Raw genomic sequence first — 27284 nt, 5'->3', positions numbered from 1 at the left:
CTCCATTCACTTCAACAGTGGTAGAAGACCAAGCATTATTCATACCACTGAAGGAGAATCAAAAGAAGAGCCAGGATTCACAATCATGTAAGCAAGACCCATGTGGACTAAACCTGATGGGTTTCTGTCTTGCTCTTTTTTTGTTTGTTTTTTAAATAAGAAGAGGTATTTCCTCTGACATACTTAAATGATTAGTTTGTTTCACACAGGCCTGCAGTTAAGCACATCCCAGAACTGTATCATTGTAACATTCAGACCATTTCACCAGCCAGCGATGCATCATTTCTACTGTCTGTCAACTTGTCCCTGGGCTGCTTTTATGATGTGAATTCTGACCTCTAAGGTGTCAGGCCATGCTGCTGTTCAAGAACACTTTTCTCTGGAATACATATTGAAGGTGCCATCCAACTTGTACAGAAAGGGGACTGCCCTGTTAGCTGTCCCATCTGGTGAGGCCTTGCAATTGTATCACAGCCATCTGTATGGGAAAGCAGCTTTCTCAGTCCTCAGAATATAAACAAGAACATGGAAAGCTGTCCTCATAAAGTAGCATGCAGTTTGCAGCCCCCAGAAGCACAACATGATTTTATCTCTGGCGTTTCATACAGAATCTTAATGGATAGGTACTGCAAAGTAGTTGTCTGAAATCTGAATACCTTCATTTTATTAATGAAAGATTATAGCTAGGACCCCACATTGCCAAAACAAAAAAGAACCTGCGGATTTTTAACGCATCTGTTAGTCAGTTAAGATGTCATCTGTATTAACTATACTGTACCATAACTTCTTCATATTCTTGATCTTCTTGGTTGTCATCTTCATTTTCATCATCTTCTTCATCTGGCTCAGGAAGATCCTCATCATCATCTAACTCTGCCAACAGAGTACTAGCTCGGCAGCTATCAAGAAAATCTATAATACATATATACATATTTTTACACAGAGAACAAAAGCCAGAAACAACCTTTAAAACACAATTTTGATAATTAAGAACAGGAGCACTGGGGAGAGTACAAAATAAAAATAATCATCTCACTTAGTTTTAGGAGAAAACTAAACTATTGTTCATGCTATAGTAAGATGAAAAGCTGTGATACAAGCTTATACCTGACAAAGGCCAGAGGTCTAGTGAATTGCATAATTAACAAAAGAAGCACTTAACAGTTGTATAATTAAGACTGATCTGTTTTCTCATTTGCTTCTATCAAGCTTTTCATAATTATATATAATTACATGAATGCATATTGTCTGATTATGTGTCTAATTATTTTTTACAACAGCTTAGTGATTTAATTTTCACTAAGAATGTGTGGCTTAACCCTCAAATTGCAATGCAAAGAACATAAAAATATTTAAGAGTGATATTTTTTAAGATTCAATTGATAATTAATTTTCATAACAAAGAACTAAAGGCAAATGCAAAGCTCAGATTCACCCACTAGGACTCAAGCCTCCAAATCCACAAAAGAAGTTCACAGCAGTCAAGGGTGAACAGGCATGAATCCTTGCACTTTTACTCTCTATGTATACCACCCAAACATCCTTTGACTTGTTGCCAACACCCCAACAGAAACTTTAATGCAACTTTATTGGTCTATTGTCACCCAAGCAAACTTTCAAATGAGACTTAAAAGCATAAAGGCAGATGGACCTTAATCATCTGCCTCCAAGCAGCTCAATTCCAATATCCATTGTAGCTACCTGGTATTTTCCAAGCTATTTCAATAGGCAACAAACCAGAACTCAACCTTAATTTAATCAAATTTTAAATGAGCGTATTTTCTGTCAAGAACTTCTCACAATCCCATAAACTCAACACAAGGAAGTATTTTCCCATATCTAGCCAAGGCTCATCTCAATTTATTTAATCAACTTGACTTTCAGCTGTTATCAACCTAGTTAACTAAATCTTCTTTCACAGGATTCACATCCTGCAAATAATTTCTGTCCTAATGTCTGTTTCTAGCACAGTGCCCAGGTGAGCCTGACTTTGTTCCTCAAATCATGTAACTCCATGCTCTGGGTCATTTTCATTTCTGCAGTCTTTCCAACTTTTTGCTATTACTATTGTGGTATTGAGAATCCTACAACCTCATACACTATTTAAAGTGTATAATGTGCCTAGTAGCTGATAGTTTCCAGTAACTGAATAATACAAGGTAGCTCATGACCGAGCATGTAGCATACCCATGCAACACAATGAAAAAAAACCATTGTAATTCTAGTTAGAAGTTCATATTCAAACTGCATGGCATACTAAACTGATGTGATTGAGGAAAAGATTAAGTGCCTAAACTGAAGCACAAATAATAATAACATGGAATAGATACTGCTGAAAATAAAGACAATCAGGAAATGCTATGTTAACACTATTTTACTTACTGTCTCACAGAACTAGCAATACATGAACAGCTCAGCTTCCAAATACTTTTCAATAAATAATCTACTACATGAAAAAAATCACAACAAAGGAAGAAAAGAAAAAAAAACAACCATGCATTGAAAGACTGCTTATGTGTGCATTTAAACATGACACTTACCATATAAAGAATATTCTGCCTCCTGACCTGTATCGCTTTCACTAGATGTTGATGTTAGGCTAGTAGTTAGAGTATTACTAAGCGACTGACCAACAGATAAAACTGTAGTTGCTGTAGCTACATTGCTGCTGCTAGTAACACTGGATGTAGACATGGTCACTGTTGATGTGGTACCAGTTGTAGTCAGGTTAGGAAAACTTTGTGCACCCATAAGAGGAGAAGCTATAGATAAAGATATGGTAAGATAAAATAAATGATTTGATGACTTGAAGAGTACAAATTTATATGCATAACTCCTGAACTCTAAATAGATTTGGGGTTCAAAACTTATCAGATATGGTATTTTACACTACAGAATAACAGACTAAAAGGGAAGAGTTTCCCAATGCAAAAATGCACCCTACCATGCAGATAATTCTAAGCACATGCCCTTGAATACCTTTAAAACAAACAATTTTATTACACAAATCCACAAACCCCACTATGAAGCTGCAATTATTTCACTTCCAACATACAAAAAGTCTTTCTGAAATTGGTTCTTCCCATACTGTGTCTGCCTTTAGGGGTTAAATTACATTTTAGTCTTAGAGAGCAATACAATCTAAATCACATGGGGAAAACAGTTTAACATTATATATAAACTAATTGAGAACAGGACATAAGACAAAGGTAAAACTTCTGTGCATTTTTCTGAAGCTATTAAAGCAACACCGATTTGCCATCGTGCACATGACTTTCAGCACAAACGTTCATAATGGGCATCAAGCCTGACTTGGCAGTACTGCAAAATGCATCACTTAATACTTCACTCATGTCAGATAATTACATCAATAATTTTCAGAGTAAGCAAGCAACAGCTAAGTTACATTACTACATACTCAAATAAAACACAGTAAATCCATTAGTTGCCAAATGAAACAACACCAAAGTCACTGTAAAAACTCAGTAGGAAGAAGTTCCCAGTCGTCTACACAACTGAGTTACACCTATATGCAACTACACATTTACAGCCTGATGTTCAAAACGTTTTCTTCCATGCTTCTCTTCAAACACAGAAGACTAATCACATTTGCATGTACAAATCTGAGGGGTCACCTGTAAAGGACACAGTCTCAAGCTGTGCCAGGGGAGGTTTAGCGTGGAGAAGGGAGGAGAAAGTTCTTCCCAGAAAGAGTAATTGGCCATTGGAATGTGCTGCCCAGGGAGGTGGTGGAGTCACCATCACTGGAGGTGTTTAGGAAGAGACTGGATGGGGTGCTTAGTGCCATGGTTTAGTTGATTAGATGGTGTTGGATGATAGGTTGGACTCGATCATCTCAAAGGTCTTTTCCAATCTGGTTAATTCTATTCTATACTTAAATCTAAGCCTCAAGTTTTACAATCTACCTTTTTTTGACATTTATTAACTGCAAGTTCTGCGGCTTTCAAGTCCACATTTTCATGACTGCTTCTTATGTAAACTGAGGCACTGCTTTCTTAAAAAAGGAGTAAAATCTAAATCAGTGTAAATTCTGACTTTCAGACCATTGTTATCAAGGTTTGCAAACGTTACTACCCTTGAAGGAGAATACAGTACAAAGGAGATTCTTCCCCTAAGCGTATTTGGTAGCTTTCTTTTTTTAGAACAAGATATGTTAGTGGTTTAATTTTTTTCTTTATTTTTGTATGTTTGGTGGCAGTTGGCCGGGTTGGTTGGTTTGGATTTTTTGTGGTGGGGTTTTGGGTGGGGTTTTTTGTTGGTTTGTTTGTTTGGGGTTGTTTTGTTTTCTTAGGAACTTAAGCAATGGGTTTCAAAGAAAAAATTCAAATTAAAAAAATCAACCAAGTGACCCAAATGGGTATAGTGCTCGAAATTATTTGTGTGTGGGTAGGGAGAAAGTGAAAATTAAACTAAGGGGTGTTATTAAGCCATGCTGACCTTTGTGAAAGCACTGAAACTTTCCAACCCAAAGGGGGTTTTGTTATTAAGAACTTGAAAATCATTTCTTCAGTATTCATATCTTCCACCCATTTCTAATTGAAGACAGTAAACTTTCATGTTATACTAAACATAAAAAGCTTTGCAAGTGTCAGCATTTGCTCTGAAATCAAGGACAACTGAACTGGCTAACCCAGACACCACTTAACTCCTGCTAAATCAGGGGAGACCTTATTGCTCTCTACAACTACCTGAAAGGAGGTTGTAGACAGATGGGGGTTGGTCTCTTCTTCCAGGCAACCAGCAACAGAACAAGAGGACACAGTCTCAAGCTGCACCAGGGGAAGTTTAGGCTCGAGGTGAGGAGAAAGTTCATCACAGAAAGAGTAATTGGTCATTGGAATGTGCTGTCCAGGGAGGTGGTGAAATCACCATCTCTGGAGTACTGCATCCAGTTCTGGTGCCCCCAGAATGATGTTAGGAGTTGGAAGGGACCTCCAGAGATCAGAGTCCAACCCTCCTGCCAAAGCAGGATCATCTAGGGCAGGCTGTGTAGGAATGCATCCAGGGTTCTGGGTTTTGAAAAGTGGGTTTTGAAAGTCCCCAGAGAAGACGACTCCACAACCTCCCTGGGCAGTCTTTTGCAGTGCTCCGTCACCCTCGCTGTAAAGAAGTGTCTCCTTGTGTTGAGGTGGAGCCTCCTGTGTTCCAGTTTGTGCCCACTGCCCCTCATCCTATCACTGGGCACCACTGAAAAGAGACTGGCACCTTCATCTTGACACCCACCCCTCAGATGTTTATATATGTTGGCAAGATTCCCCTCTCAGACTTCTTTTCTCCAGACTCAATAGCCCCAGGTTTCTCAGTCTTTCTTCAAAAGAAAGCTGTTCAAATCCTGCCACCATCCTCATAGGTCTTTGATGGACTCTCCAGCAGCTCCCTGTCTCTTTTGAACTGAGGAGCTCAAAACTGGACACAATATTCCAGGTGGGGTCTCACCAGGAATAAGGAGAGCACTGAACTGCTAGAGCAGGTCCAGAGGAGGCCACAAGGACGATCCCAGGGCTGGAGCTGGGACAGGCCGAGGAAGCTGGGGCTGTTCAACCTGGAGAGAAAGCAGCTCTGGGGAGACCTTACAGCAAACTTCCAGTACCTGAAGGGAGCCTACAGGAAATCTGGGGAGGGGCTTTTTACAAGGGCGTATAGTGATAGCAAAAGGGGCAATGGATTGAAGCTAGAAGAGAGAAGATTTAGATTGGATATTAGGAAGAAATTCTATCCGGTAAGGATAAGGATGAGACACTGGAACAGGTTGCCCAGGGAGACTGTGAATGCCCCCTCCCTGGAGATGTTCTAGGTTAGGCTTGAGCAGCCTGGGCTAGTGGAAGGTGTCCCTGCCCATGGCAGGTGGATTTGAACTAGGGGATCTTTAACACCCTTTCTAACCCAAACCATTCTATGACTCTACAATATCCAAATGTTAAAGCTTGCACGTAATGCCATTTAAATCCATGTTAACCACAAACTTAAATACCTGAACGGTTTGCTGAATCTAAGCCACAGAAAAAAAATCTTCAGGAAACATATACAGTGGAGTATTATAAGTTACAGTCTGACAGAATGCAGGAATCCACTAAAACTTCACTGTACTGAAGTTTACTTTTTTCTTTCTTTCTGTTCTTTGTTCCTGGGGTCAGAAGACTTTACAGACTGCCATTCCTCAGGGTAACAGAAAATTAACAGAAACACACCCATCAGAAAGACCAAGAGCTACTGTTGCTAGTCTTGCAATCTGTTCATCTAAACTATATTCTCTCTTCCTGAACATGTAAGAGGCAAATAATGCAAATTATTTTCTATTTAAGTTATACCAGAGTTAGTGTAATCTAACATCATAGGGCAATGTAACATGACATGAACTCTCTAGCACTTGAGCTCCACATGTACACAAGGTTGAGGTTGCTCTAAGTTAATTTCTTAATCAGGCCAACAGAATGCAAACTTCAGTCTAATAACAGCCAAAGAAATAATGAAAAGCTTCAACTGAAAATAAACATAGCTTACTTACTTGCAGTACTCATGACATTTCTTCCCAAAGTATTAGTATTGTTATCGCTGCTACTTCGGCTTAAATTCATGTTGTTTGTGGCATTAGTACGCGCTATGTTTGCCACTCTTCGTACAAAGGACTCCAAGCTGGATGTTTCCCGAGATGATAAATTAGGAACGCTTGCACTGGAGCTCATCGGTGCCCCAGCAGCCAACAAAGAACTGACTGAGAGTCTGTTACTTGCTGAAGAGCTTAGAGGTCGTTGGGAAGCTGCTTCTTTATTAGTCAGTTCAGAGACTGAACTCACATCAGGAGAGCTTACGCTAACAATTCCCATGGATATAGCACTGGACTCCCCAGGAGCACGGATTGAGTTATCAGGACCTAACTTCCTCTCTGCATTTTCGTTTCCCATGTCCGCTGTTAAGGTGCTGGTGCTTGCACTGGAAGATGACCCTACTTCAGCCTGAGGCACACTATCAGCGGAAGACAGAACAACAATTGGTTCATGGACGTCAGTGCCTGAAACTATATTTTGCTCCATTACACTTTCTGATCTCCGCTCCATTTTGGTCGAACCCAAGCTGATGTCGCTGCTACTGGCCACGCTACACACAGAACTGCTGCTTCCTTTTCTACTTGAGGAGCCTGCAGCAGCAGTCGTCTTGTCTGGACAGTTGTTTTTCACCAAGCTGCTCCATGACTGCGTTGTGCCTGAAACAGTGGATGAAACAGGTTTGGGTGATGCCGCTGAATCAGGGTCGTACCCTGGTGCAAGCTTGAGGTCAAACTTTCCTTCTGCGCCCATACGGTAAGAGTTAGAGCCACCAGCATCCCAGGTGACATCAATCCAGCCTGGAAAGGGACAGGAGTTTGTGAGATCCAGCAGAAAGCAGACAGGAGCGTGTCAGACAGTAGCTCCACAATGTGGGATCAGCTTCTCATAAGGGCTGCATGTCTGAATTCACAAAATCACTAAATAACCCTTAGCGCCAATTAAAAAGGAAGGCTTTAAAAGGTCCGGTATTTTAAAATGCTGTTAACCTTGAGGGAGCAAGCATGACCAGCCTCTATCTTCAGGGTACCAGAATCCAGCCAAAAGTAAAGTCTCCTTCAAGAAGGAACCTGACCTACTAAGATCTCTCAATGTTATTAGATTCTCCAATAACAGAACTGTGTCTCATCATCATTTATTTATTAGTATTTGTCAAGAAATTAGAATTCTCACTTGGACATTGTGTAAGGGTTTTTTCTGTGCTGGATGCTTGTGGATAAGTGTTGTTTACCTGACAGAAAATATTCTATGAAACTGATTCATTTGGGATTTCTTATTCTTGCCCTATAAAGTCAAAGAATTAATTTACTGATACTCAGCTTTTTAGTTCAACAATTTACACAGACTCAAAACACTTCTTATTCACAGGAACAGCCTTACAATAGTCAGGTAGAGACTACTCAAGTGAGATTTCAGGATGCAAAAAAAGAGTATTTTCCATAGAGTGAAACTGTGCACTGGGACCAAAACCACACCAAAAAGTGATGCTACTTTTAAATTCCTTTAGTAAATGATTATCTGGACTACTGTTAATTTTCAAACAGTTAAATGTAACAAAATTGCAATGAGGGTAGGGTGCAAAATTCAGGTAGCTAGGTCAGAAATAGAAGCAAAGCAATTTATTTCGCTTGTTGTATGTACCACAATCTGAGAGTCATCTAAAAAAATCCCTTCTAGTATTTGTTACTGCATGTTAACTAACAAAACTCACTGCCACTTTTTAAATTTATACAAATTTTCTTTAAAAATGAAATTTCAACAGCTCAGTCATCATGTGAATCATTTGCCTGAGGTTACAGAACAAGAGGTCAGGGCCAGAGGTACACATCCTTTTCAATAAGTCAATAAAATTAAGGAGAGCTAATCGGAAGTAAAAATATTCTTTTTAGTAGAATCAGGTGCACTTTTACCTTCTAACTATACATAAGTCATCACCTCCTAGACCAAAACACGTTACAGGTAACTTTCCACTTAGAAATATCACTCTGGAGGAAAAGTACTTCAATATAGATAAAAAATTTTGGGTATGATCAGATACATCATGCCCCATAGCCAGGTTTAGATCATGCTATTTCTGTATGATTTTATTCCATCTTCATGAACTATATCTGAGTAGCTTCATGTCCCTTGAAGCAAGTCTGCAGACTTGAAGCAAGTCTGAATTGTTTCCTTTCTACAGTTTGTCTTTCATATCAAATACAAGGGAAAAAAAAGATCCATGCTGTAGTTAAACAGTGTAATTCTTCTCTTTGTGAGTATCTGAACAGGGTATTTAGTAAAAGCATCACTAAATAACTGTTCTGGTTTTGTATAGTTCCTTTTCCTAAAGTATTCATTACAGTTTTAAATCTGGCACATTATTTTAGTACATATTACATCCTTGGGAGTCTTATTGCTCCATCATTACAGCCCTAGAACAGCTCAAGATTCATCTAACCTGGTGAGTAATGATGAAAATATCAAAGGGATGCTATTTTCAAATTCTGTTTTAAAGAAAACTGTGTCAGGAGTAAGAGTCTGCTGATGCCCATTTCACATTATTTGGCATAACCATTTGATAAATGAAACTCAATTTCACCTATGCTTAGCTTAAAGGGGAAAGTTTTACTAGAACATAGGAAGGAAAACACTGATTTGGTTGAATACTACTCACCAGTAATACCTAAGTCTTCAAAGTGAGATGTAGCTATGCATGCTGTTGCATCTAATAAGAATAATATACAAGTGACAGAAGAATTCCCTACAAGCTATACTGAATGGCTTAAATAAGATTCAAAAAGTTTCAATGTGTTTTTAAGACATTGTACTTTGGACATTTCTCCACGTGTAAGAGCTGACAACTCGAAGTAGAAGTTGTTTTAGACTCTGACTAAGATGAGCCTAAGAGTGGCTGGAGATGCTTCAGAAATGAGTTAAGTCTTATATACCCCAAAATAGAGGGAGATGGGGAAAAAAGGTGAAAAGCATGTTCAGCTGACAAGATCACCACCTCTTCTGAAGCCTCTGCAGTATTTCAGCTTCCTGAGCACTGACTTCCTTGGCTGTTGCAGGTTGTTTTGCTTCACGTGTTAATAACTTTTCGTGCTTTTAATCAGAATAGAAACTAACAACTTGATCCCCGTGAAGGTAGCAAGGTAGGAAAGGTACAGGATACAACAAAAGTAAAGAAAAATATTGCAAATGCTAAGCTAGAAGGAATAAAGAAGGTAATTACAGAATTTGCAGGCCCAAAGCTTTATCAGTTTGCATCATTCACCTTCACTTTTTTCCTTTGTAACAGATGTCTAAGTAATGACTTGGTATTTTAATTAAGCAAAGCTCTATGAAAGTTTCATTTAGAGAAATATTTTTTTTCATGCATTAATATGGAATTTCACAAATTGTAGTATATGCAATATCTGAGTTCCTTCTCCCAAAGATATTTAAATTTTTAATCAACTTCAAGCTACTACAAAGGAAACACTTTAATGTTACCCATTCCAAGTGAAGGAATCATGCTTCAGACACATACAAATCCAGGCAATTTGTGCTCACCGTTATGCAATTCTCCTGTAACAGTGCCTTCACCCTGTGGGCTTCCATCCTGATCCCTCCATTTCCAATCAATTCCTCTAATTACACGAGCTCCTGGAACCATGTATTTTAACACCTGAGAACGGACCAGGCGGCGCTGCCTTCGCAGATTTGCTTCAGCTTCTTTAGCAGCTTTTCCTACAGGAAGTGCAAATTCAGACAAAAAGGCTTAACAGTATTGCACAGGGAATAATTCTGAGCTTGTTTCTCAACAAGTTCCAAGTTGCTTTTTCACAATGACCTTTACATTGTATGTTCATTCTTCAGTATTTTAAGAGAACCAATAGGATGCAGATGTTCTTTTTCTTACCCAGCTGATCTTCACAGACTCCATTCACAGTGCCATAAAGTTCAAATCCAGACAGGGAGAGGTAGTGTGTTTGCCCGCTGGCATTCTTTCCCATCTGTTTTATTCTAACGTGTCTCCAACCTTGTTTCTCATCTTTTGGAGGATCTATTGGCCATGTTGCTGTAGACCTTTAAAAATGTAGAGGGGTCATGGGTTGGGGAACCAAGAAAATAGAACAAAACTTAACAGAACAAAACCCCCAAACAACCTTAATACCAAAGCAAATAAACCCATAATTCTGAGCATATATGGATAAAATCTGAAAACTGCCAGGACTACAAGATACAAATTCTGCTGTTACTATTTTCTCAAAGAAATACATTAATCAAATGTAACATTTTCAATAATGGAAAAGTACAAATGCAGAAAGTACAAATATGAATCAGAAGAAGCTAGGAATCACTTATTGTCCTGCCAGCACTTGATAACGTAGATCACCCACCATTCCTTACATACTGTTACGACATTATACCTACAGAACACTTGAACAACCAAGTACATTTTTAACTGAGTTCAGGTTTACAAAAAGTGATAAAACACACTGACATACCCTGGTTCATTGAGACTACAGTCATCAACATGAGTATACAAAGTAGTCCAGTTCTGTCCATCCTTTGATACCTGAAAAACCCAATTTCTGAGAGCGGATCGTCCATAACCTCGAGCATGGCGTAACGTATAAGCTGATGGTACAACCCAAAGGCCAAGATCTATGGCAAACCAAGCATTCTTATCATCATTAGTATGACAATTGAGGGCTGAACTGTCACGGCTTAGGATGTCTTCTAATCGGCCATAAGGTAGATTTCTTCCTTCTGAAGATGTAACCACTACTAACCCATAGGCTGCTGGATTTACCCACTCATATGCAGTTCTGGATCAAAAAGAGAAAGGCACTGCTCGATTATTGCTTATTAAAAAAAAAAAAGCATCAGCAATATTTTACATTTACTGTAAACTGTGTATTACAACTAAGTTTATTACAAACCAGAGTGATTAATACCATGTTGGATAATTAGATAACTTTACAGATGTTCTAAACATCACTTTAGTACTGTGGTTTAAAAAAAAACAAACCCACAACAAAACCAAACCAAGGTAAATGACAACCAAGACTCAAAGTTCCCCACTCCTTCATTTCTTAGGAGGCACAGAAAAAAAATTCTCAACACAACTTCAGAGATTGCTCTTTTTCTCCTTAAACAGAGCAAAAAGAAAAGTAATTCTATTGATCAAGAGTAAAAGCAATGATATCTCCCACTCCTAAAAAAACTCTAACACATTTAGTTTATTATGAAATCTGTCTCCCCACTTCACCCCACGGACCAGTTTGGTGTCTGACTTCAAAATATTTAGCTTTGAAGAAACTCACTTTGCATTTGTTCCAATCCAGTAAATAATTCCATTTTCATCAAAATCATGTTGATGCCTGAAGACAAATGTTTGGCCTTCACGCAGCTTTCGCACAAAAACAAAGGAAGCCCTATCGAAGTCGTACCACTGCTTTGCTACCTACACATGAATGAAAAGAATCACATAAAAAAGATGTAGAATGCCACCATTCCTTGGGAACTGTGTGTCTGTGGTATGCTGCTCACCATTTTCAGGAGATACTGTTCTAGAGATTCAACAGTTGCCAAAGGCTCCATCTTCAGCATTCTACCAGTTCGATCTATTAGAGATGTCTCCCCTGAGGCACGTTCTAAACGAAATCTCAAGCGCCTTGTTAAGATCTGAAAGAGCAGCTAAACATTAATACAGGCTCTTCTGTTTAGGCTTTGGCATGGTAAGAAAAGTGAAGTATTTCACTACAACAGCTTTAGCAGCATATCAAGTATTTTTGTCACATAACTTATGCAAACTATATTCCCATTTAATGCTTTAAAAATTCCCTGGCACTCCATTTTGCCATTTAACCACACAGTTCTTTGACAGTCAATATGTAAGTTGACTTTTCACGTATTTGCATAGCTTTTAGTTCCCAAGCTTGTAGACTATCAGCTACAATAACAGAAAAACTGGAAGTATCATTTCAAAATATTCAATAGCAGTAGTTTTTGCAACTTTCTCCAACTAACATCAAGGCTGAAGTATACTTTCAAATAGAAATAATAAAGACTCCACAAAGACTGGACAAGTAACACTTTTAGTTAAACTGCAGCTTTCCTTTACAAGAATCTGCTAAAACTACAGGTGTCTTGTGTTACCAAATGAATACACAGCCATCAGCATATAAAGAACATGGACCTCATGAAGCAAGTTCAGAGGAGGGTCATGAAGACCAGGCAGCTGTAGCACCTCTCCTACAAGGACAGGCTGAGGGAGATGAGGTTGTTTGGCCTGGAGAAGAGAAGGTTCCAGGGAGACCTGATAGTGGCCTTTGATACCTGAAGGAGGCTGTTTACAAAGGCATGGAGTGAGAGGACATGGGGCAGTGGTTCGATATGAGAGAAGAGTAGATTTAGGTTGGATGTTAGGAAAACATTCTCTACCACGAGGATGGTGAAACACTGGAACAAATTGCCCAGGGAGGTAGTCGAGCACCCATCCCTGGAGATATTCAAGGTCAGGCTCAACAAGACACTGAGCAAGTTGATCTAGAGGAGAATGTCCCTGCTCACTGCAGTGGCATTTCACTAGATCACCTTTGGAGGTCCCTTCCAATCCAAACCATTCTACAATTCTATAACTACAGCCCATCCTTACTCATCACAAAAAAATATGTCTTGTAACTATCTTTAACCAAAGTGTTTGTTGAGGTAGTAAGCATACTTGTTATGGGGCATATTGCCATATAAAGAAAAACAACACTTCAAGACAAAAGAAAGAACAAGTACATTATCTCTTCAATCAAAATTTACTTTCACTTCACAGTGTAAAAGAGACAGGAAAATCCAAATATTTCTGTTAACTGTCAAGAAGAAAAAGCTTTTTGTTGTTTTCCTAATCGTATCCGATTTAACAAGAAAAAGCTTCAGACAGACTTAATGCAACTTTGCCTGACATTCATCCAAAACATTCAGCTGTGCAGCAGTCATATCCTGTTATCACTGTACATTTACCTGAAGATTATAAGTAGATCCTGGTGTATCATACAAGTGGAGAGGTAGCCGTTCTATAGACTCCAACACTGCTATCAACTTCCGAATTAATGCGACTGCTGGACGGCTGTGGAGGCGAACGGTTACCACATTACCACACGACAAGAGAAAAATCAAGTTCTACAGTAACTCAGAGAAGTGCACACAACTGCAACAAATATCTTGACATGCTATTTCTACTGGAATCATCTTTTCTTGTCACATGGTTACAGCCCGGTAAGAAAAATATTTATCTGGAGAGCCATGAACAGAAGTCACCTTTGTATTTATCAAGAGATGTAATTTGATAGAGCTGACTCTTACAGACACAGGGAAGTCAGTAACATTTTCAATTGCTACTTCAATAGCAAACAGTATCTTTTAAGGCCAATTTTCTACACCACAGAAAGACAAATGGAAATGGAAAGAACAGTTCCTGTGTCTTCAAATTTTTTTAAACATATGCTGCTCACAGATGCAAAGGTTCTTCTAGTTTGCTTTTGGGTTTACCTTTCATCGTCTTCATTTTCACTGAATGCTGTTTTGAAAACATTTATTCTTTCTACCAGCTGACTACAGTCTTGTTTCACATCCAAATCGATATTCTAAAGGGAAGAAAAAACAACAACACATACATTACTTGTAATACAACGCAATATATTCATTCTTTATTCTAGCACAAGTATCTGTTTAGTCTCATTCAATTCCCTACTTAAAATTCATATGTGACAAGCTTTTAAATGCTATCAACCACTAGAACTGACCAGTGTTGATTTAAAGATTTTTAATGGCTTATTAGAACTTAGGTCATCTATTGTGATAGCACATATTCAATGGACAGACCACTAACTGGAGCGAGTCTGCCTGAATTGCATTGAGACAGGAGGAAGCCACATTTACAATAGGTTTTTAAATTGAGGCACATGCCTAGGTTTTTGGTTTTCAGTAAGTTCTTCTTAAGAGAAAAATGTTCTATAAACTCACATTATTTAGAACTGTAAGCAATGATTGAACTAAGCCACTGCTGCACATTTCATATGGAGAAATAGTATTCTCATCCTTCAATAGTACAATTAAGTTTTCCAGAGCAGTCTTCATTAAATCTCTCCAAGTATTTTCTCCCTCAATACACTGCAAGACAAAAAGAAAATTAAGGTAAGCTCTTCCACCTGCTTTATTTGAAAAAGCCATGTCTTAGTAAAGGTCATAACTAGGAATCACACATGAGAACACTGCATACTTCAGACAGATACATTGCAACTTGAGCTAGCCTTCTGTGGCCAAGAAGATCAATGGTATTCTGGAGTATATCAGAAGGGGAGTGATCAGTAGGTGAAAAGAGGCTCTCCTCCCAGTCTACTCTGCCCCAGTGAAGTCACAACTGGAATACTGCATCCAGTTCTGGGCCCTTCAGTTCAAGGACCGCAGGAAACTGCTGGAAAGAGCCCAGCACAGAGCCACAAAGAGGCTGAGGGGAGTGGAACATCTCCCTTCTGAGGTAAGGTTGAGGGAGCTGGGGCTCTTTGGCTTGGAGTGGAGGATACTGAAGAGTGACCTTATTCATGTTTATAAAGGTGTCAAGGGTGAGTGTCAGGAGGATGAAGCCAGGCTGCCCAATGATAGGACAAGAGGCAATGGGTGCAAGTTGGAGCACAGAAGGTTCCATGTGAACAGAAGGAACTTTCCTTCACATCATGACCTAAGTCAGAACATTGATTATGTGATTTCCACTGCCATCACACATTCTAAATTAAAGGAGGTACGCTTACCTGTCTGTTTGTATGAAGCTCCCATGCAGACTCCAACTGCGTTGCTATGTTCCTCAGCGTGACGACTACTCCTCGAGGCATGCTTTCAACAGCTTTAAAATGATCATCGTACAGATCTCTCGCCATAGTGCGTACCTACAAATGGATTTAGATAACCTGAAGTCATACCTTACTGAAGTCAGACCGTTATTACTCTCCAAGACACTTGGTCATCTTTCTTAAAAAGACAGCCAAAAACCCCAAAACATAGGGAAGAACCCAAACTTATCATACATCATGTAACACAGAGAACCTTAGGGAAACCTACAGAAACTAAGCTTCCTACTGTATGCTAAATTACAGAACAAAGGTAGGAGAAGAGACAGGACTCTCCATCTGTGAATCTGTTTCTTTAGAACTGTATCAAGGATCTGGTAGTCTTTTCAGAGGTGAGAGTAAGAGGGTTTTGTACAGTTTATGAATGCTCTAGTCACATTCTTTAAACTCATTCACACAAGAAGTCCTTACTGTGACCTTACACTATACATTACTTTTTCTACAAAGTACAGACCATGTAAGACAGAGATGTGATGAAATAAGTTCTGATGAAACAATATTTTGTTTACAATAAATTTCCCTCAAAATCTTTATTTTTCATTACCATCATATGTCCTAAAATAATAGATGTCACAAGCTTTGGAGCTACCTAGCACTGCCTTCCTTTTATCATTCCACCTATCCTCATTCACATGGTATTTTAATTTTCAGTTTAGTCTCACATTTCCCCAGATATAAGTGGCTTTACATGCTGCAGACTTTTTATGGACAGAACATAGCAGCAGCACTGTTAGAAACTAAAAGAGAGGTCAAGACTTAAGATTACCCTGAGCCCTTGGCATCAGCTGGCCACAGAAAGTATTGCTACTTTGTGTTTTTGCAAAAAAACTTAATACTTGATTTCTTAGTTCCTCTTCTTTCCCCTCAAATGGAAAGGGAAAGAAAAAATTCAGAGAAGTTTAAAGTGAGGCTGTTTACACATTTTGCTTCACTACCACAACTCTTAACAATAGAGCCTGTATACTTCCATCCCCTATCTATCACAATACCCAGCCCATTAATGGCTAAATGTAGTGACTAGAAGTAATTTCTGACTCTGATACAACTGAAAAAAACACAGAATCACAGAAATTTAAGTCAAAGGACTGGGTTCCTTTAATTTTCAAAAGAACTCCTTTTCCTCCAGGAGAGCATGGGTAAGACTGTTGGATAAAAGCACTTGCAGAATTGTTTTGTTCTGGGTGAAATTTTCCCTTTCAATTTTTGCATAAATTCGCAGAACAATTTAGCTTGGAAAGAACCTTAAAAGATCATCTAGTTCCAACCCCACTGCCATGGGCAGGGCATCTTCTATGAGATCAGGCTGCTTAAGGCCCTGTCCAACCTGGCCTCGGTGTCTACTTGAAATCACAGATTTTAATCCTCTGAAAGGAAATGACAGCTCCCAAAACACAGTATAAAATCAAAACAAACCCAACAAAATTCTGAGGATAAAATTCACAGATGCTCACTAACCTTCTGCTTTGTCTTCTCCAGTTTAGATTTCAGCTTTCTTCCCCTTTTGCCTGTCCAGCCAGTCACAAATTCTGACCCTGCAATGTATTTTTTGAAAAGTCACAATTTCTCACAGGCATAAAAAAGCAGCAATCAGGAAAATCTACCTCGTACAGATTTGCTCCTACCTGCACATAACACATACCTACATACTTACCCAAAGAGGTTTCAGCTGTAAACGAATGTTTTGTTCCTCTGTTTGATTCAAACACAAAGCCTGGAAGATCTTCTTTCAGTATTGTAGCTTGCTGACCATCAGAATTGTGAATAGCAATTTCTCCTTCTTTTAAACATGTGAGAGACCAGTTTCCTACAGTAAGTTTAGCTGGCCCTGGCGCTGACAGAATTGGCTGGCTTGTAGTAGACGGTTTCACTTGGCTTCGAGCTCTTTGCAACTTCTCAAGGAACTCACTCCTACTTTCTATTTTAAAAGAAACAAACATTATTTATTTTTTTTCTTCCAACAATTATTTCCAAAATCATCTGTCTCAAACATTACTTGCTTTTTTCCAAGAGCAACACAACTGAGTATATTCAATGCAAAATTAAGTTTGAAATTAAGGGTCTTCAAGTGTTCTAAACTTCTTCCCAGTGTATTTCTGTACTGTAACAGCGATTTACCCCCTAATTGCATCCAAGTGGACAATGCAGCTCTTTCTGAATGGTGCTACTGATAGATGCATTAATTCACTGTCACAATTACAATAGGAAGATCAAAAGAAATCCATCATAAACTTTTAGTCTTGTAAAAATAAATTTAACCCAATATGGCCAGCAGGAACTATTCTCAAAAGCGAGTTTTTAGAATCAGGAAATTAAATTAACACTCCAATAGGAAAACAGCAATCAACTTCCTGGCTTAAAGCACGGGGACAAAAGATGCTGAAATGATAAAAAGCAGGAAAAAAAATTTCATATAGCTCTACAGACTGACAATCAGCACATGCTAAAACCAAATCTGTGCTGATAGATTTTGCTCAGATTGTCACAAAGGTACGTAAGAAGTTTTGATAAGCTATGTTAAGACTTCTATTCAGCTCCTCTGTAGGACCCTCTACATTCACTTCAGACAAAAAGCGTCACAATTGTGTGACACAAAAGTATGACTTAATAAGGTGACATTTTGCTAACTCAAGTTATAATTCAGATTCTCCTATTCCCTTTCCAGTAATTACAACCATTTTAATGACTTCTCTCTCAGAAAAGCATGAAATAAATTTTACCAAAAGATCTAGTGGCATCCTGTGAGCTAATGAGATTAAAAGCTAGTATTTATACACAGGTATTTCATAGATGACAAACAAGACCATACTCTAGCTTTAGGTCATGTAGGTAATCTAGCCTGAAATTACAAATAACTCTCTCAATTTTAATGAAATCATACTTTGAATTGTAGCAATTAAAAGGCTGCACACCAAACTTGAAATGTTCATTAGCATCATGCCAGAAAACTCAATGAGTTCATAATTAAAATAGAACAGCATATAAAAGTGTAAGAGCCTCGTTAAAGATTACAACTCCACTTCAAAACTAACAAGAAGCCTCATCTTTCAGTGTGCTGATTCAATAAACACAACTTTTGTAGTCCATGTACTTGTAAAATTGCTGTTTTCCTGTTGCTGCAATGGCTGATGCTCTAACATTTTTTAAACCTGCCACTCTCATTGCATAATGCAAAAAAATAACCATTTTTTGCCTAGAGACTATTTATGTACTCTTGGAGCATAACATTCTTAACTGCCTACAACTCACAGCATCTGGACAGAAGGTTTACACAAAGAATTTTGAAATTTCATTTGTGAAATTAAAATTCTGTTAATGATACCTTTCCAAATTTCTTAATCCCATTTTAACAAGTTTATCATCCAGTATGTGTCACAGGATGTGTAATCATTCTACACGGTTAAGAATAATTTCAGGTTCCCTTCGACAATTTTGAGACTCGCCTAAACCTTCAAGAATTACCATTAAATTTCAATTTTTGCATTGAACTTCAAAAAAATAACATAAGAAAATAAAACATAACACATATTAAACTGATTTGGAGAGGGGTGAGTACAGACCTTCCAGAAATGTCCATGGCACATATCTATTTCCCCACTCCCACTCCCAACTTTCATCATGCAAAACACACTAAAAAATTCCGTTACTCAACCCTCTATATTCTTGCCAGTTAGGAAATTACTCTAAAGTATACTATGAGATTCATTAGTAATGATTTAGGACAGCAGAACATATAAAATAGTTCAGGACTTAAAGATACTATTCTGAGTCTCTACTGTACTGTAGTAATTTTAGTTAAACATTAGTTTCTTGGTTTTTAAGTAGAAGAGGCTGCTGCACACACTTAGAGCTCACGGTTAAAGTTCAGACAAACTACACGGCCATGTCAGCACTCTTAGTAGACTCTATTGACAGAAGATTGCAAGAAGCCTCATTTAATCCTAGTTTAGCTCCTTCCCTTCTATATTATCCATGCTAAGTATACCTCATTCAAAAACTTAGGATTTATTCAATCTTTTTAAAAAAGACTGATACAAAGAGATAAGTCTTAAAATTCTCCATCTGACTGCTTCTAAACTCTTTTCACTGCAAATTCACCTGAGCCACCCTTATTACACTCATCTGGTATGGAAATAGTGAAGTCCCATTTCCATGCCCACATCATTTGGAAGAAAGAAACCAGAAATGGAAACCAGGGACTATGAGGATTTAAGAAATTAACTTCATGGATCTTAAAACTGAGTTGTATGATAAACAACTGTCTCAACACAGAAAATGTTTACCTTGTAAGGTATTAGCTTTGTTAAAAGGAATGGAAGGAGACATTTGCTGACCAAAAGAAATAATCTAGAAACACTTTCTGGATCTTATGATCTGGACATGCTATCACTTGTCTTCACGCCCCCAAAATCAATGAAGTCATTAACACTTCATTTCTACCCTGAATCATCATATATTCTGTTATTCAACTCAGCGGCTCGTTGAATACATAATACTGCAAAGCATTTTATGCCTGCAGGTTCATAAATGCATGAACTGCCACAGAGAACATGAAGCAATGGAGGGTTGTTTCTGCATCCAGAACTGTTGTGTATTCTGAACAGAAAACTAAAGCCACCTATGCATTGCCAGCATATAAGGTCTGTTCCCTTATCCACTCTCCAACAAACAATTAAGACACTGTAATTTGTTTCCCAATCTGAATGAGAAACCTCACATTACTTTGTCTTCAAACACATGCAATTTCATTCTGCTGGCCAGAAGCAAACAACAAATCACCATTTCAACCTGCTTTTCCTGGGACGGCCACTACAAAGTAGTTTTAATGACTGGGGTGAAAAAAATTAATTATGCATGGAGAAGAATCAAAACAAAACAAAGTTAATACACTTTCACTGGCAAGATGTTTACTTGAACACAATTCACCAAGGAAGTCAAGTTATGGGCACATGCTATCTGATAAAATGCATCACAATTAACTGACCACCTTCCACCTGTTTACATCCTTTACTATTTAGCAAGCCAATTCCTGCAAAACAAAATAGCTCCAATCAAATTAGATAAACAAAGAAAACAGTCTCAAAACTTAATTTGAATTTGAATTGTAAGGAAACTACCTGAACTGTCAGATCCTCCTTCAGGACTGCCACTGGAATACATCGTGGCCAGTTTTCCATCCAAGATAAATCTGAACCATCCGTTACTACCATTAGATAGCTCCAGGGCTGCAGCATCACTCCAGATATAGAGGCAGTCCCTTCCCCTAATGATTGACCAGTCTCTCCAGTGATATGGTTTACCCTGTTGCAGTTCTTTAGCATCCTCCTGTGGTTCATCTTCCTGTAATAAAAGTGTATTAAAACCCTCAAGAACAACAAACCATCAACAAAAAATCCCAAACAAAAAAGCCGACAACATACCCCTTCCCTCTGTAAATGAATGCCCAAGCCAACAAGAAAACAACCCCACACTAAACACAGGCATGTTACAAAGGTTTGAAGAGAAAAGTAATTACTCAAACTAAAAATACAGGAACTATATTTTTTCTGTCTGTAAAATTTATCTTTAGAAGTATTCTTTAATAGAATTCTAGAATAAGACAATTCCAGGAAGTTTCCTTTCAGATACAGATTTATTTCCTCAGCAGTAACAACTGTCTACTGATTGGAACATCTATTTCTGCTCAAGACTTATATTGTGAGTAAAGAATCACAAATTGGTTGAGGTTAGAAGGAGCTCTGGAGGCCATCTAGTCCTAAACCCTGCTCAGGCAGGGCCGCCTAGTGCCAGCTGCCCAGGATATTCTACAGAAAACTTCTGAGTATCTAACCATTAAACAAAACTAACCAACACAAACAAACCAACCAACCAACCAGGAAAAAAGAGCCCCCAAACAACTGAAAACTCATAGTAAAAAGTCCTAACTATAAACTAACTATAGACCTTCACTGAATGGATAACAAGTGGCCTGTCAGCCATTCAGTTCATTTGAGTGATCAGTAATAGGACAGTTCGAAATGGCTATCTTCAATATGCATTTAGGATTTTCATTATGTATTTTAATATATTCCATAATATTTCAAACATCTGCAATTACTTGATGCATCTACACTGAAAAAGATGCACTTTATTCAGAAAGGATTAACTTCAACTAGCAGTCATTTTCAAAACAATAGAAAACACCAAGTGTCAGTCAAACAATTTGATCACAAGTAACTATAAATAGCACATCGACAGATGTGCTAAACAGAAAATGAGGTTACAGAAAACAACATTTAAAAACAGAATCAAAACAAGAGGCATACAGTAAGCATGAATTTAATAACCTAGCTACCTTGCCCTGGACATTTTCACAACAGTAAAAATTGATCTACAAGTGTGGTTTTATAGCAAAAAAGCAAGCTGCCAATGCTGTATTTACCTTCTCAGGTTTAGACTCCTCTTCATTTTCATCATCAGATGATGGCCCCGCCAAAGTTGACACTTTACTAATTACACCAAGTCTAGCCAATTGGTCTAAAAAAATATCACCACCTTTATCCACCAAGTCCCTTATGATCTGCAAGGCTAGCAAATGGCCATCATCATCATCCTGTAATACATCGAGATGGAAAGGAAATAATAAAGGAGACATCTTTACTTAAAAATAACTTTACATACTGAACTTCACACATGGTCACAGATGGATGATATAATTCTTTAGGGTTAGTTATTAACAAGTATGTGGAACCAATAAACATAAGCCCTTTTTTGTGCTGTTTTCATGAAAGGATGGCATTTTCTTTCATCCTACCTCTTGATCAAGAACTGTAGCTGTTATCTCAACCAGTATCGTGGGCAGGTTGTGGCCAGCATCAGAGTCACAAACCTCTTTCAGCAATGCCTCAGAACAAAAATGTATCATTTTCCTAATGAGGGCAAGACTTGCTTTCCTTTAAAAGAGATCATAGGAGAAAAAAATAAAAAGGTTCTTACAAAGGCAGCAAGCAGTAATCCAGGCAACAAAAGCTCAAGATAAAATTGCTTTTGCACTACATTTATGAAATACTTTCAATACAAAACCCCCGAGTTTCAGCTCTTATTACTGGAACCAAAATTGGCAATTGCTGGCAAGTCTTAGATTATGTCTCCAGAAATAACTCATTCACTTATCTTTTGTGATTCTACAGCATTATGAGCTTAATGTATTTTTCCCTTCCCAAGCCTTCTCTAAGTAAACATATTCTTCTGTCTGCCCTGACCCACTCTGAGTGATGGCAATTCATTTCTGCACACTTCTCCCTTTCAGGTATCCAGCCATCCAATTCTGCTACATGCTTGCCATGTTTTGGTGAGAACCCTATAGTTTTAAATTCTAATATTATTATTAGATCACAGATGTCTCCATATTAAGAACTAAAACTCATTTGGAAGCCAATCACTTCTGTATAGTTGAAGCTGAATGTTTTGATTTGACTGATTTAAATGCGTGATTTACCTCACTCAAAGAAAACTTTGAAGTGCAGGAGCCCAACCACTTCCTGGGTTAACACAGCCTGTTCTCACAAGCCCCTCTCCCCCAACACAGAAGTGAGGAAATATAACATAAAAAACCAAACCAATCTCCAACATCATGCACAGATTGTTAACAAAGTTTATTTCCTCCATTTAAAATGACCTACTTTAAGCTTCCTATCATTAGCTCAGGTAGTGTCTCTCACTAGAGTTCCCTTTTACCCTGTATTTTCATCCCTCAAAGTACTTATAAACACTGGGAAAACAAGTAAGAGATTAAACAAATGTTCTGTTTGTAGTGTGAAAGGCTAAGAGGTTATGGTAAGACACAATTTATCGCAACCAGTATTCCATCCACAGCATACTTTTTCAAATATTAGATTACATTCTTTTAACTCCCACAGTAAAAGGAACCTTCCCCAGTTGATTACCACTTAAGAAGTCTTCTAAAACCTTCCAAAATAGCTTTTTCCAATCTTTCAGATTTTCCAGTGACTGTATCTTGATACCACTTTGTTAAGTTTTCCTCTCTTTAATTAGTACTTTCATAACAGGAGCTAGAAACAGCTGCAAACAACTCACAGTACAAGACGCTACACAAACACAATATTCTTTCATTGCATTACTGCAGTCAAGAGAATGTTTCACTCTCCCACTTCTAACAATACTCTTTTCCCAGACCTCTTCCCTACTAAGGAAGAAAAGCTACTTAAAGTACCAAGTAAAAATCAGACTTGTAACACTGTCCCAACCACCACTTTCATTCAAACAGAAACATGATTAAGTGTCACTTGCTTTAATTAAACTTCTAGATGTTGTAACTTTTAATTACAAAATTAACACACTCAGAAATTTTCTATCATGACAACGTTACCTTATTGAAGGCAACATAGTTTGTTGAAATGTTTGTGCAAACACAGGCAATAATCTTTTCAAGTAAATGGGTGCCATTTCTGGATCTCCTTTGGGTTCATTACATTCTTCCTCATCCTTGTTAGCATCTTTCTTTTTCTTCTCATCTCCTTTGTTAACAGGACACATCCAGTCCCCTGGAAAATAATTTTCCCCCCAAAATGTTCAATGGTAAACCAAATAAAACAAAAAGCCAAACAAAACCTTCAAGTAAGAGTTTTCTTTGCTAACATTTAAGTACTTGAACAGGAATATGCTTTCCCAAAATTTACATGTGCTAGACTTCAAGAAAAGTGATAGCAAACATCCCAAAAGATCACTCACAGGAGAAGCACAAAGTCCTTAAGCTGAACTAAATATGACCATATAACCACTCATGGCTCCAGAGTTACAAAAAAACCCAAACAGGTAAATTGCAGTTCCCATGCAGAAAGAAAGTATGCCAAAGAAGCTACCAAGGCTGACATCCTCTGAATTCACAGCAAAATCCCAGTCTAGCCCCATTCCATAGCTGAAAAGCAGAGCTGCTGGCACTGCTCATGGTCAGCCAGCAGTTTCTTCAGTAATCCAAAGCCCTTAAGAACACCCAAAATATTAAGGTTTTTATAGGTAGCCTACAGGTTAAGGAAGGTTGGTCACCTTCCTTATACATATATTCCTTACATATTATAATAATAGGATTTTAAAAAATTAATCCCAATAGAGTAAAATTCTACTTACTGAATTACTTAACACACAAACATTTCTACAAATGAGGGTGTAGAATTAAAGACTGCACTCACCTGGAGACTGAAGAATAGCTACTACTTCACTGTGCCCCCTTTCACGAGCTTTGTCTAAAGGAGTTTTCCCATCTTCATCTCTCAAATCGGGGTTTGCACCATGTCGTAAGAGAGTCTGAGAACAAACATTTTTAAACATAAAGAGAACAGAACATTAAGATTCCTTCTTCCAAAGTAGTAAACACATTTTTCATACATCTTTCCTCTGCTTACGCTTGTAAGCAAAGTTCAAACACCTAACAGTGGCCTTCCAATGCCTGAAGGGGGCCTACAAGAAGGCTGGAAAAGGACTGTTTCCAAAGGACTGGAGCGATAGGATATGGGGCAATGGTTTCAAACTAGAGTATGTAAGGCTTTTGAAGTATCAATTTAAATCATACCTTTGCTACCTGAGGTCTTCCAAAACATGCTGCATAATGTAATGAGGATGACCTCTGACCTCTGTTAACATCAGCACCCCTTTCACAGAGGAATTCTACCTGTTAAACAAGAAAAATAAAAATAAGGTTTTTTAATCTCTTCCTTTACATAAATAACCTATGTCTTTAAGAATTCTGCAAAACTAACTTACCATTTCCTGAGTTCCAAAAGCTGAGGCCCAGTTTAAAAGAGTTTGTCCTACATCATCCATAAAGTTTACTTCAAAAGCTGAAAGGTTAATTAAATAGTTAAAGCTCTTAAAACTATAAATTTCAGCATTATTTAAATAAACGAGATCTTCAAACAAACAACAATAAAAAAAACCCCAACAACTTCAGCATCCTCAAAAATTCTAGAGAAATATTTATGCCCTTAATTGTAATTTAAAAAAAAAAGTAGCATCAGAACGATTACAGAGTAGGGAAGAGAAGTTACAAAATAAGAGAAAGATGTTAAAATTTGCCAAGGTAAGATTACCTATTTTACACAACTTTCTGAGTAAAAGTTTTGACACATTCAGGCTACAAAGATGATTAAGGGACTGGAACATATCTCTCTTATGATGAAAGGTTGAGAGACCTGGGGCTCTTTAGTCTGGAGAAAAGCAGACTGAAAAGAGATCTTATTAATGTTTATAAAGCTCTGAAGCGTGGATGTTAAGAAGAAGGGTCCAGTCTCCTTTCAGTGGTGCCCTGTGATAGGATGAGGAGCCATGGGCAAAAACTGGAACACAGGAAGTTCCACCTCAACATGAAAAGAAAGTTCTTTACTGTAACAGTGACAGAGCACTGGAACTGGCTGCCCAGAGATTGTGGAGTCTCATTCTCTAGAGACTTTCAAGACTTGTCTGGGCATGTTGCTGAGTGGCCTGCTCTAGGTGATCCTGCTTGGGCAGCGGGCTTTGGGCCGATGATCTCTGGAGTTCTCCTCCAACCCATAGTACTCTCTGACTCTATGAACTTGTACACAAAGATTTCCAAGGTCCTACCTAAGGATTTGTTCTGCCACCATACGAACAAAAAGATAACTTCATCCCACTTTCTTTTTCAGAGTTATTTTTGCTCACCTCCTGTGTCAATAGCATCTATTAGTGCATCAGTATCCTTACTGCGGATGCAGTCTATCAGCTGCCGATGAGAGCGTTCCCCAGAACTATCCAGTCTTCGCAACCCTGGGATTCTGCCTGTAGATCCAGCACTGGATTTTGGCAGGGCTTTTCTCCCTTCGAACAGTAGCACCAAAAGAAGATCTACTAACCGCATGGTATCCAGTACACATCTCTCATCACCCTGCAACGCACTTTCTATAGAATCTGGAAGTTCAGATCTTAGGAGATCCTGGAAATAATTAAAAGTCTGAACAATAAAAAATATACAGGGCTTTAGAAAATACTATCAGAATTGGGCTTCATTTCCATATGAAATGTTTCCTTTTTTCCCCTCTTTATAAATAACCTATGAGTATTTATGTGTTAATAAAATCTGTAATCTATATATAAAATAGCAACCCAAGGAGTGCACATATTAGGTGGGTGAAGGGAAAACCCCTATGAAAACAAAAAGCTGTAGCATAAAAGTATTTCTTACATGTGTTACTACTGGAGAGCCTCTACACAGGGTTGACAACAGGCTTACAATAGTTGACACCTGATTACTTAATTTAGAGTCTGCAGCAGTAGATGGTGCTCCAGTGCTACTCCGTCCAGGTTTGCAAGCGGAAGATGGTCCTGACACTGTCCCACCAGCAGCTGCCATGCGAGATAACAACTCCTCAGTTAATCCATGCTTAGCTAATGGGGCTGGGTCGACTCCACGCCTTGTGAACCTGTCAGCTAATGAAGCAAAGCATCTCAGTGCTCCATCTGAAACCTAAGAAAGTAGTGCAAGAAAAACAATGAAAAATCTGTTACTTATGAAGAGAAGATGCTAGGGGGGATAGTCACAAAAACAAAGGACACAGAAGAAGCTGATTTCCCCAGGTTCCCTCCAACATCAGCGAAGCAAGAAGTCAGGCTTTTTTAAGACAGAAACTTGGGGATCAGAACCCAACAGTGCTCTGAATTGCTCACTGAAGAACTGTATTGTTGATAGCTTCCCCTTCGCCCCCTCTTTTATCTCTGATGATGACAGACCGAAATTAAGGAAAGGATTTTTCTTTGTCTGAAGTTCAGCATTGTGAATATCTCCTTAACTACACAAGTAAAACCCCAAATTAATCTAGGAAAACAAGCTTAAAAATCAAATTGCCAA

At 38.3% G+C, this 27284-nt stretch overlaps 1 protein-coding gene across 1 annotated transcript in view; it reads right to left on the bottom strand.

Moving 5' to 3' along the window:
• Positions 1 to 27284, bottom strand: part of HECTD1 (HECT domain E3 ubiquitin protein ligase 1) — a 66323-nt gene that overhangs the window by 15971 nt on the left and 23068 nt on the right. Inside the window, exons 5-27 of the mRNA XM_054162097.1 lie at positions 26622 to 26903; positions 26102 to 26372; positions 25187 to 25263; positions 24996 to 25094; positions 24616 to 24730; positions 23796 to 23970; positions 22221 to 22359; positions 21849 to 22019; positions 20545 to 20767; positions 17082 to 17345; positions 16886 to 16962; positions 15335 to 15469; positions 14550 to 14696; positions 14076 to 14170; positions 13548 to 13653; positions 12084 to 12218; positions 11858 to 11997; positions 11036 to 11359; positions 10447 to 10613; positions 10098 to 10274; positions 6527 to 7363; positions 2541 to 2762; positions 779 to 912 (exon numbers count right to left, since the gene is read on the bottom strand). Coding sequence (XP_054018072.1) covers positions 779 to 912; positions 2541 to 2762; positions 6527 to 7363; positions 10098 to 10274; positions 10447 to 10613; positions 11036 to 11359; positions 11858 to 11997; positions 12084 to 12218; positions 13548 to 13653; positions 14076 to 14170; positions 14550 to 14696; positions 15335 to 15469; positions 16886 to 16962; positions 17082 to 17345; positions 20545 to 20767; positions 21849 to 22019; positions 22221 to 22359; positions 23796 to 23970; positions 24616 to 24730; positions 24996 to 25094; positions 25187 to 25263; positions 26102 to 26372; positions 26622 to 26903 — 4512 coding nt within the window. The remainder of the gene's footprint in view (positions 1 to 778; positions 913 to 2540; positions 2763 to 6526; positions 7364 to 10097; positions 10275 to 10446; positions 10614 to 11035; positions 11360 to 11857; positions 11998 to 12083; positions 12219 to 13547; positions 13654 to 14075; positions 14171 to 14549; positions 14697 to 15334; positions 15470 to 16885; positions 16963 to 17081; positions 17346 to 20544; positions 20768 to 21848; positions 22020 to 22220; positions 22360 to 23795; positions 23971 to 24615; positions 24731 to 24995; positions 25095 to 25186; positions 25264 to 26101; positions 26373 to 26621; positions 26904 to 27284) is intronic.

Source organism: Dryobates pubescens, chromosome 5, assembly GCF_014839835.1.
Source record: "Dryobates pubescens isolate bDryPub1 chromosome 5, bDryPub1.pri, whole genome shotgun sequence".
Taxonomy (NCBI): Eukaryota; Metazoa; Chordata; class Aves; order Piciformes; family Picidae; genus Dryobates; species Dryobates pubescens.
Note: the sequence above shows the minus strand (reverse complement) of the source record. Positions and strands in the feature narration are given on the sequence as shown.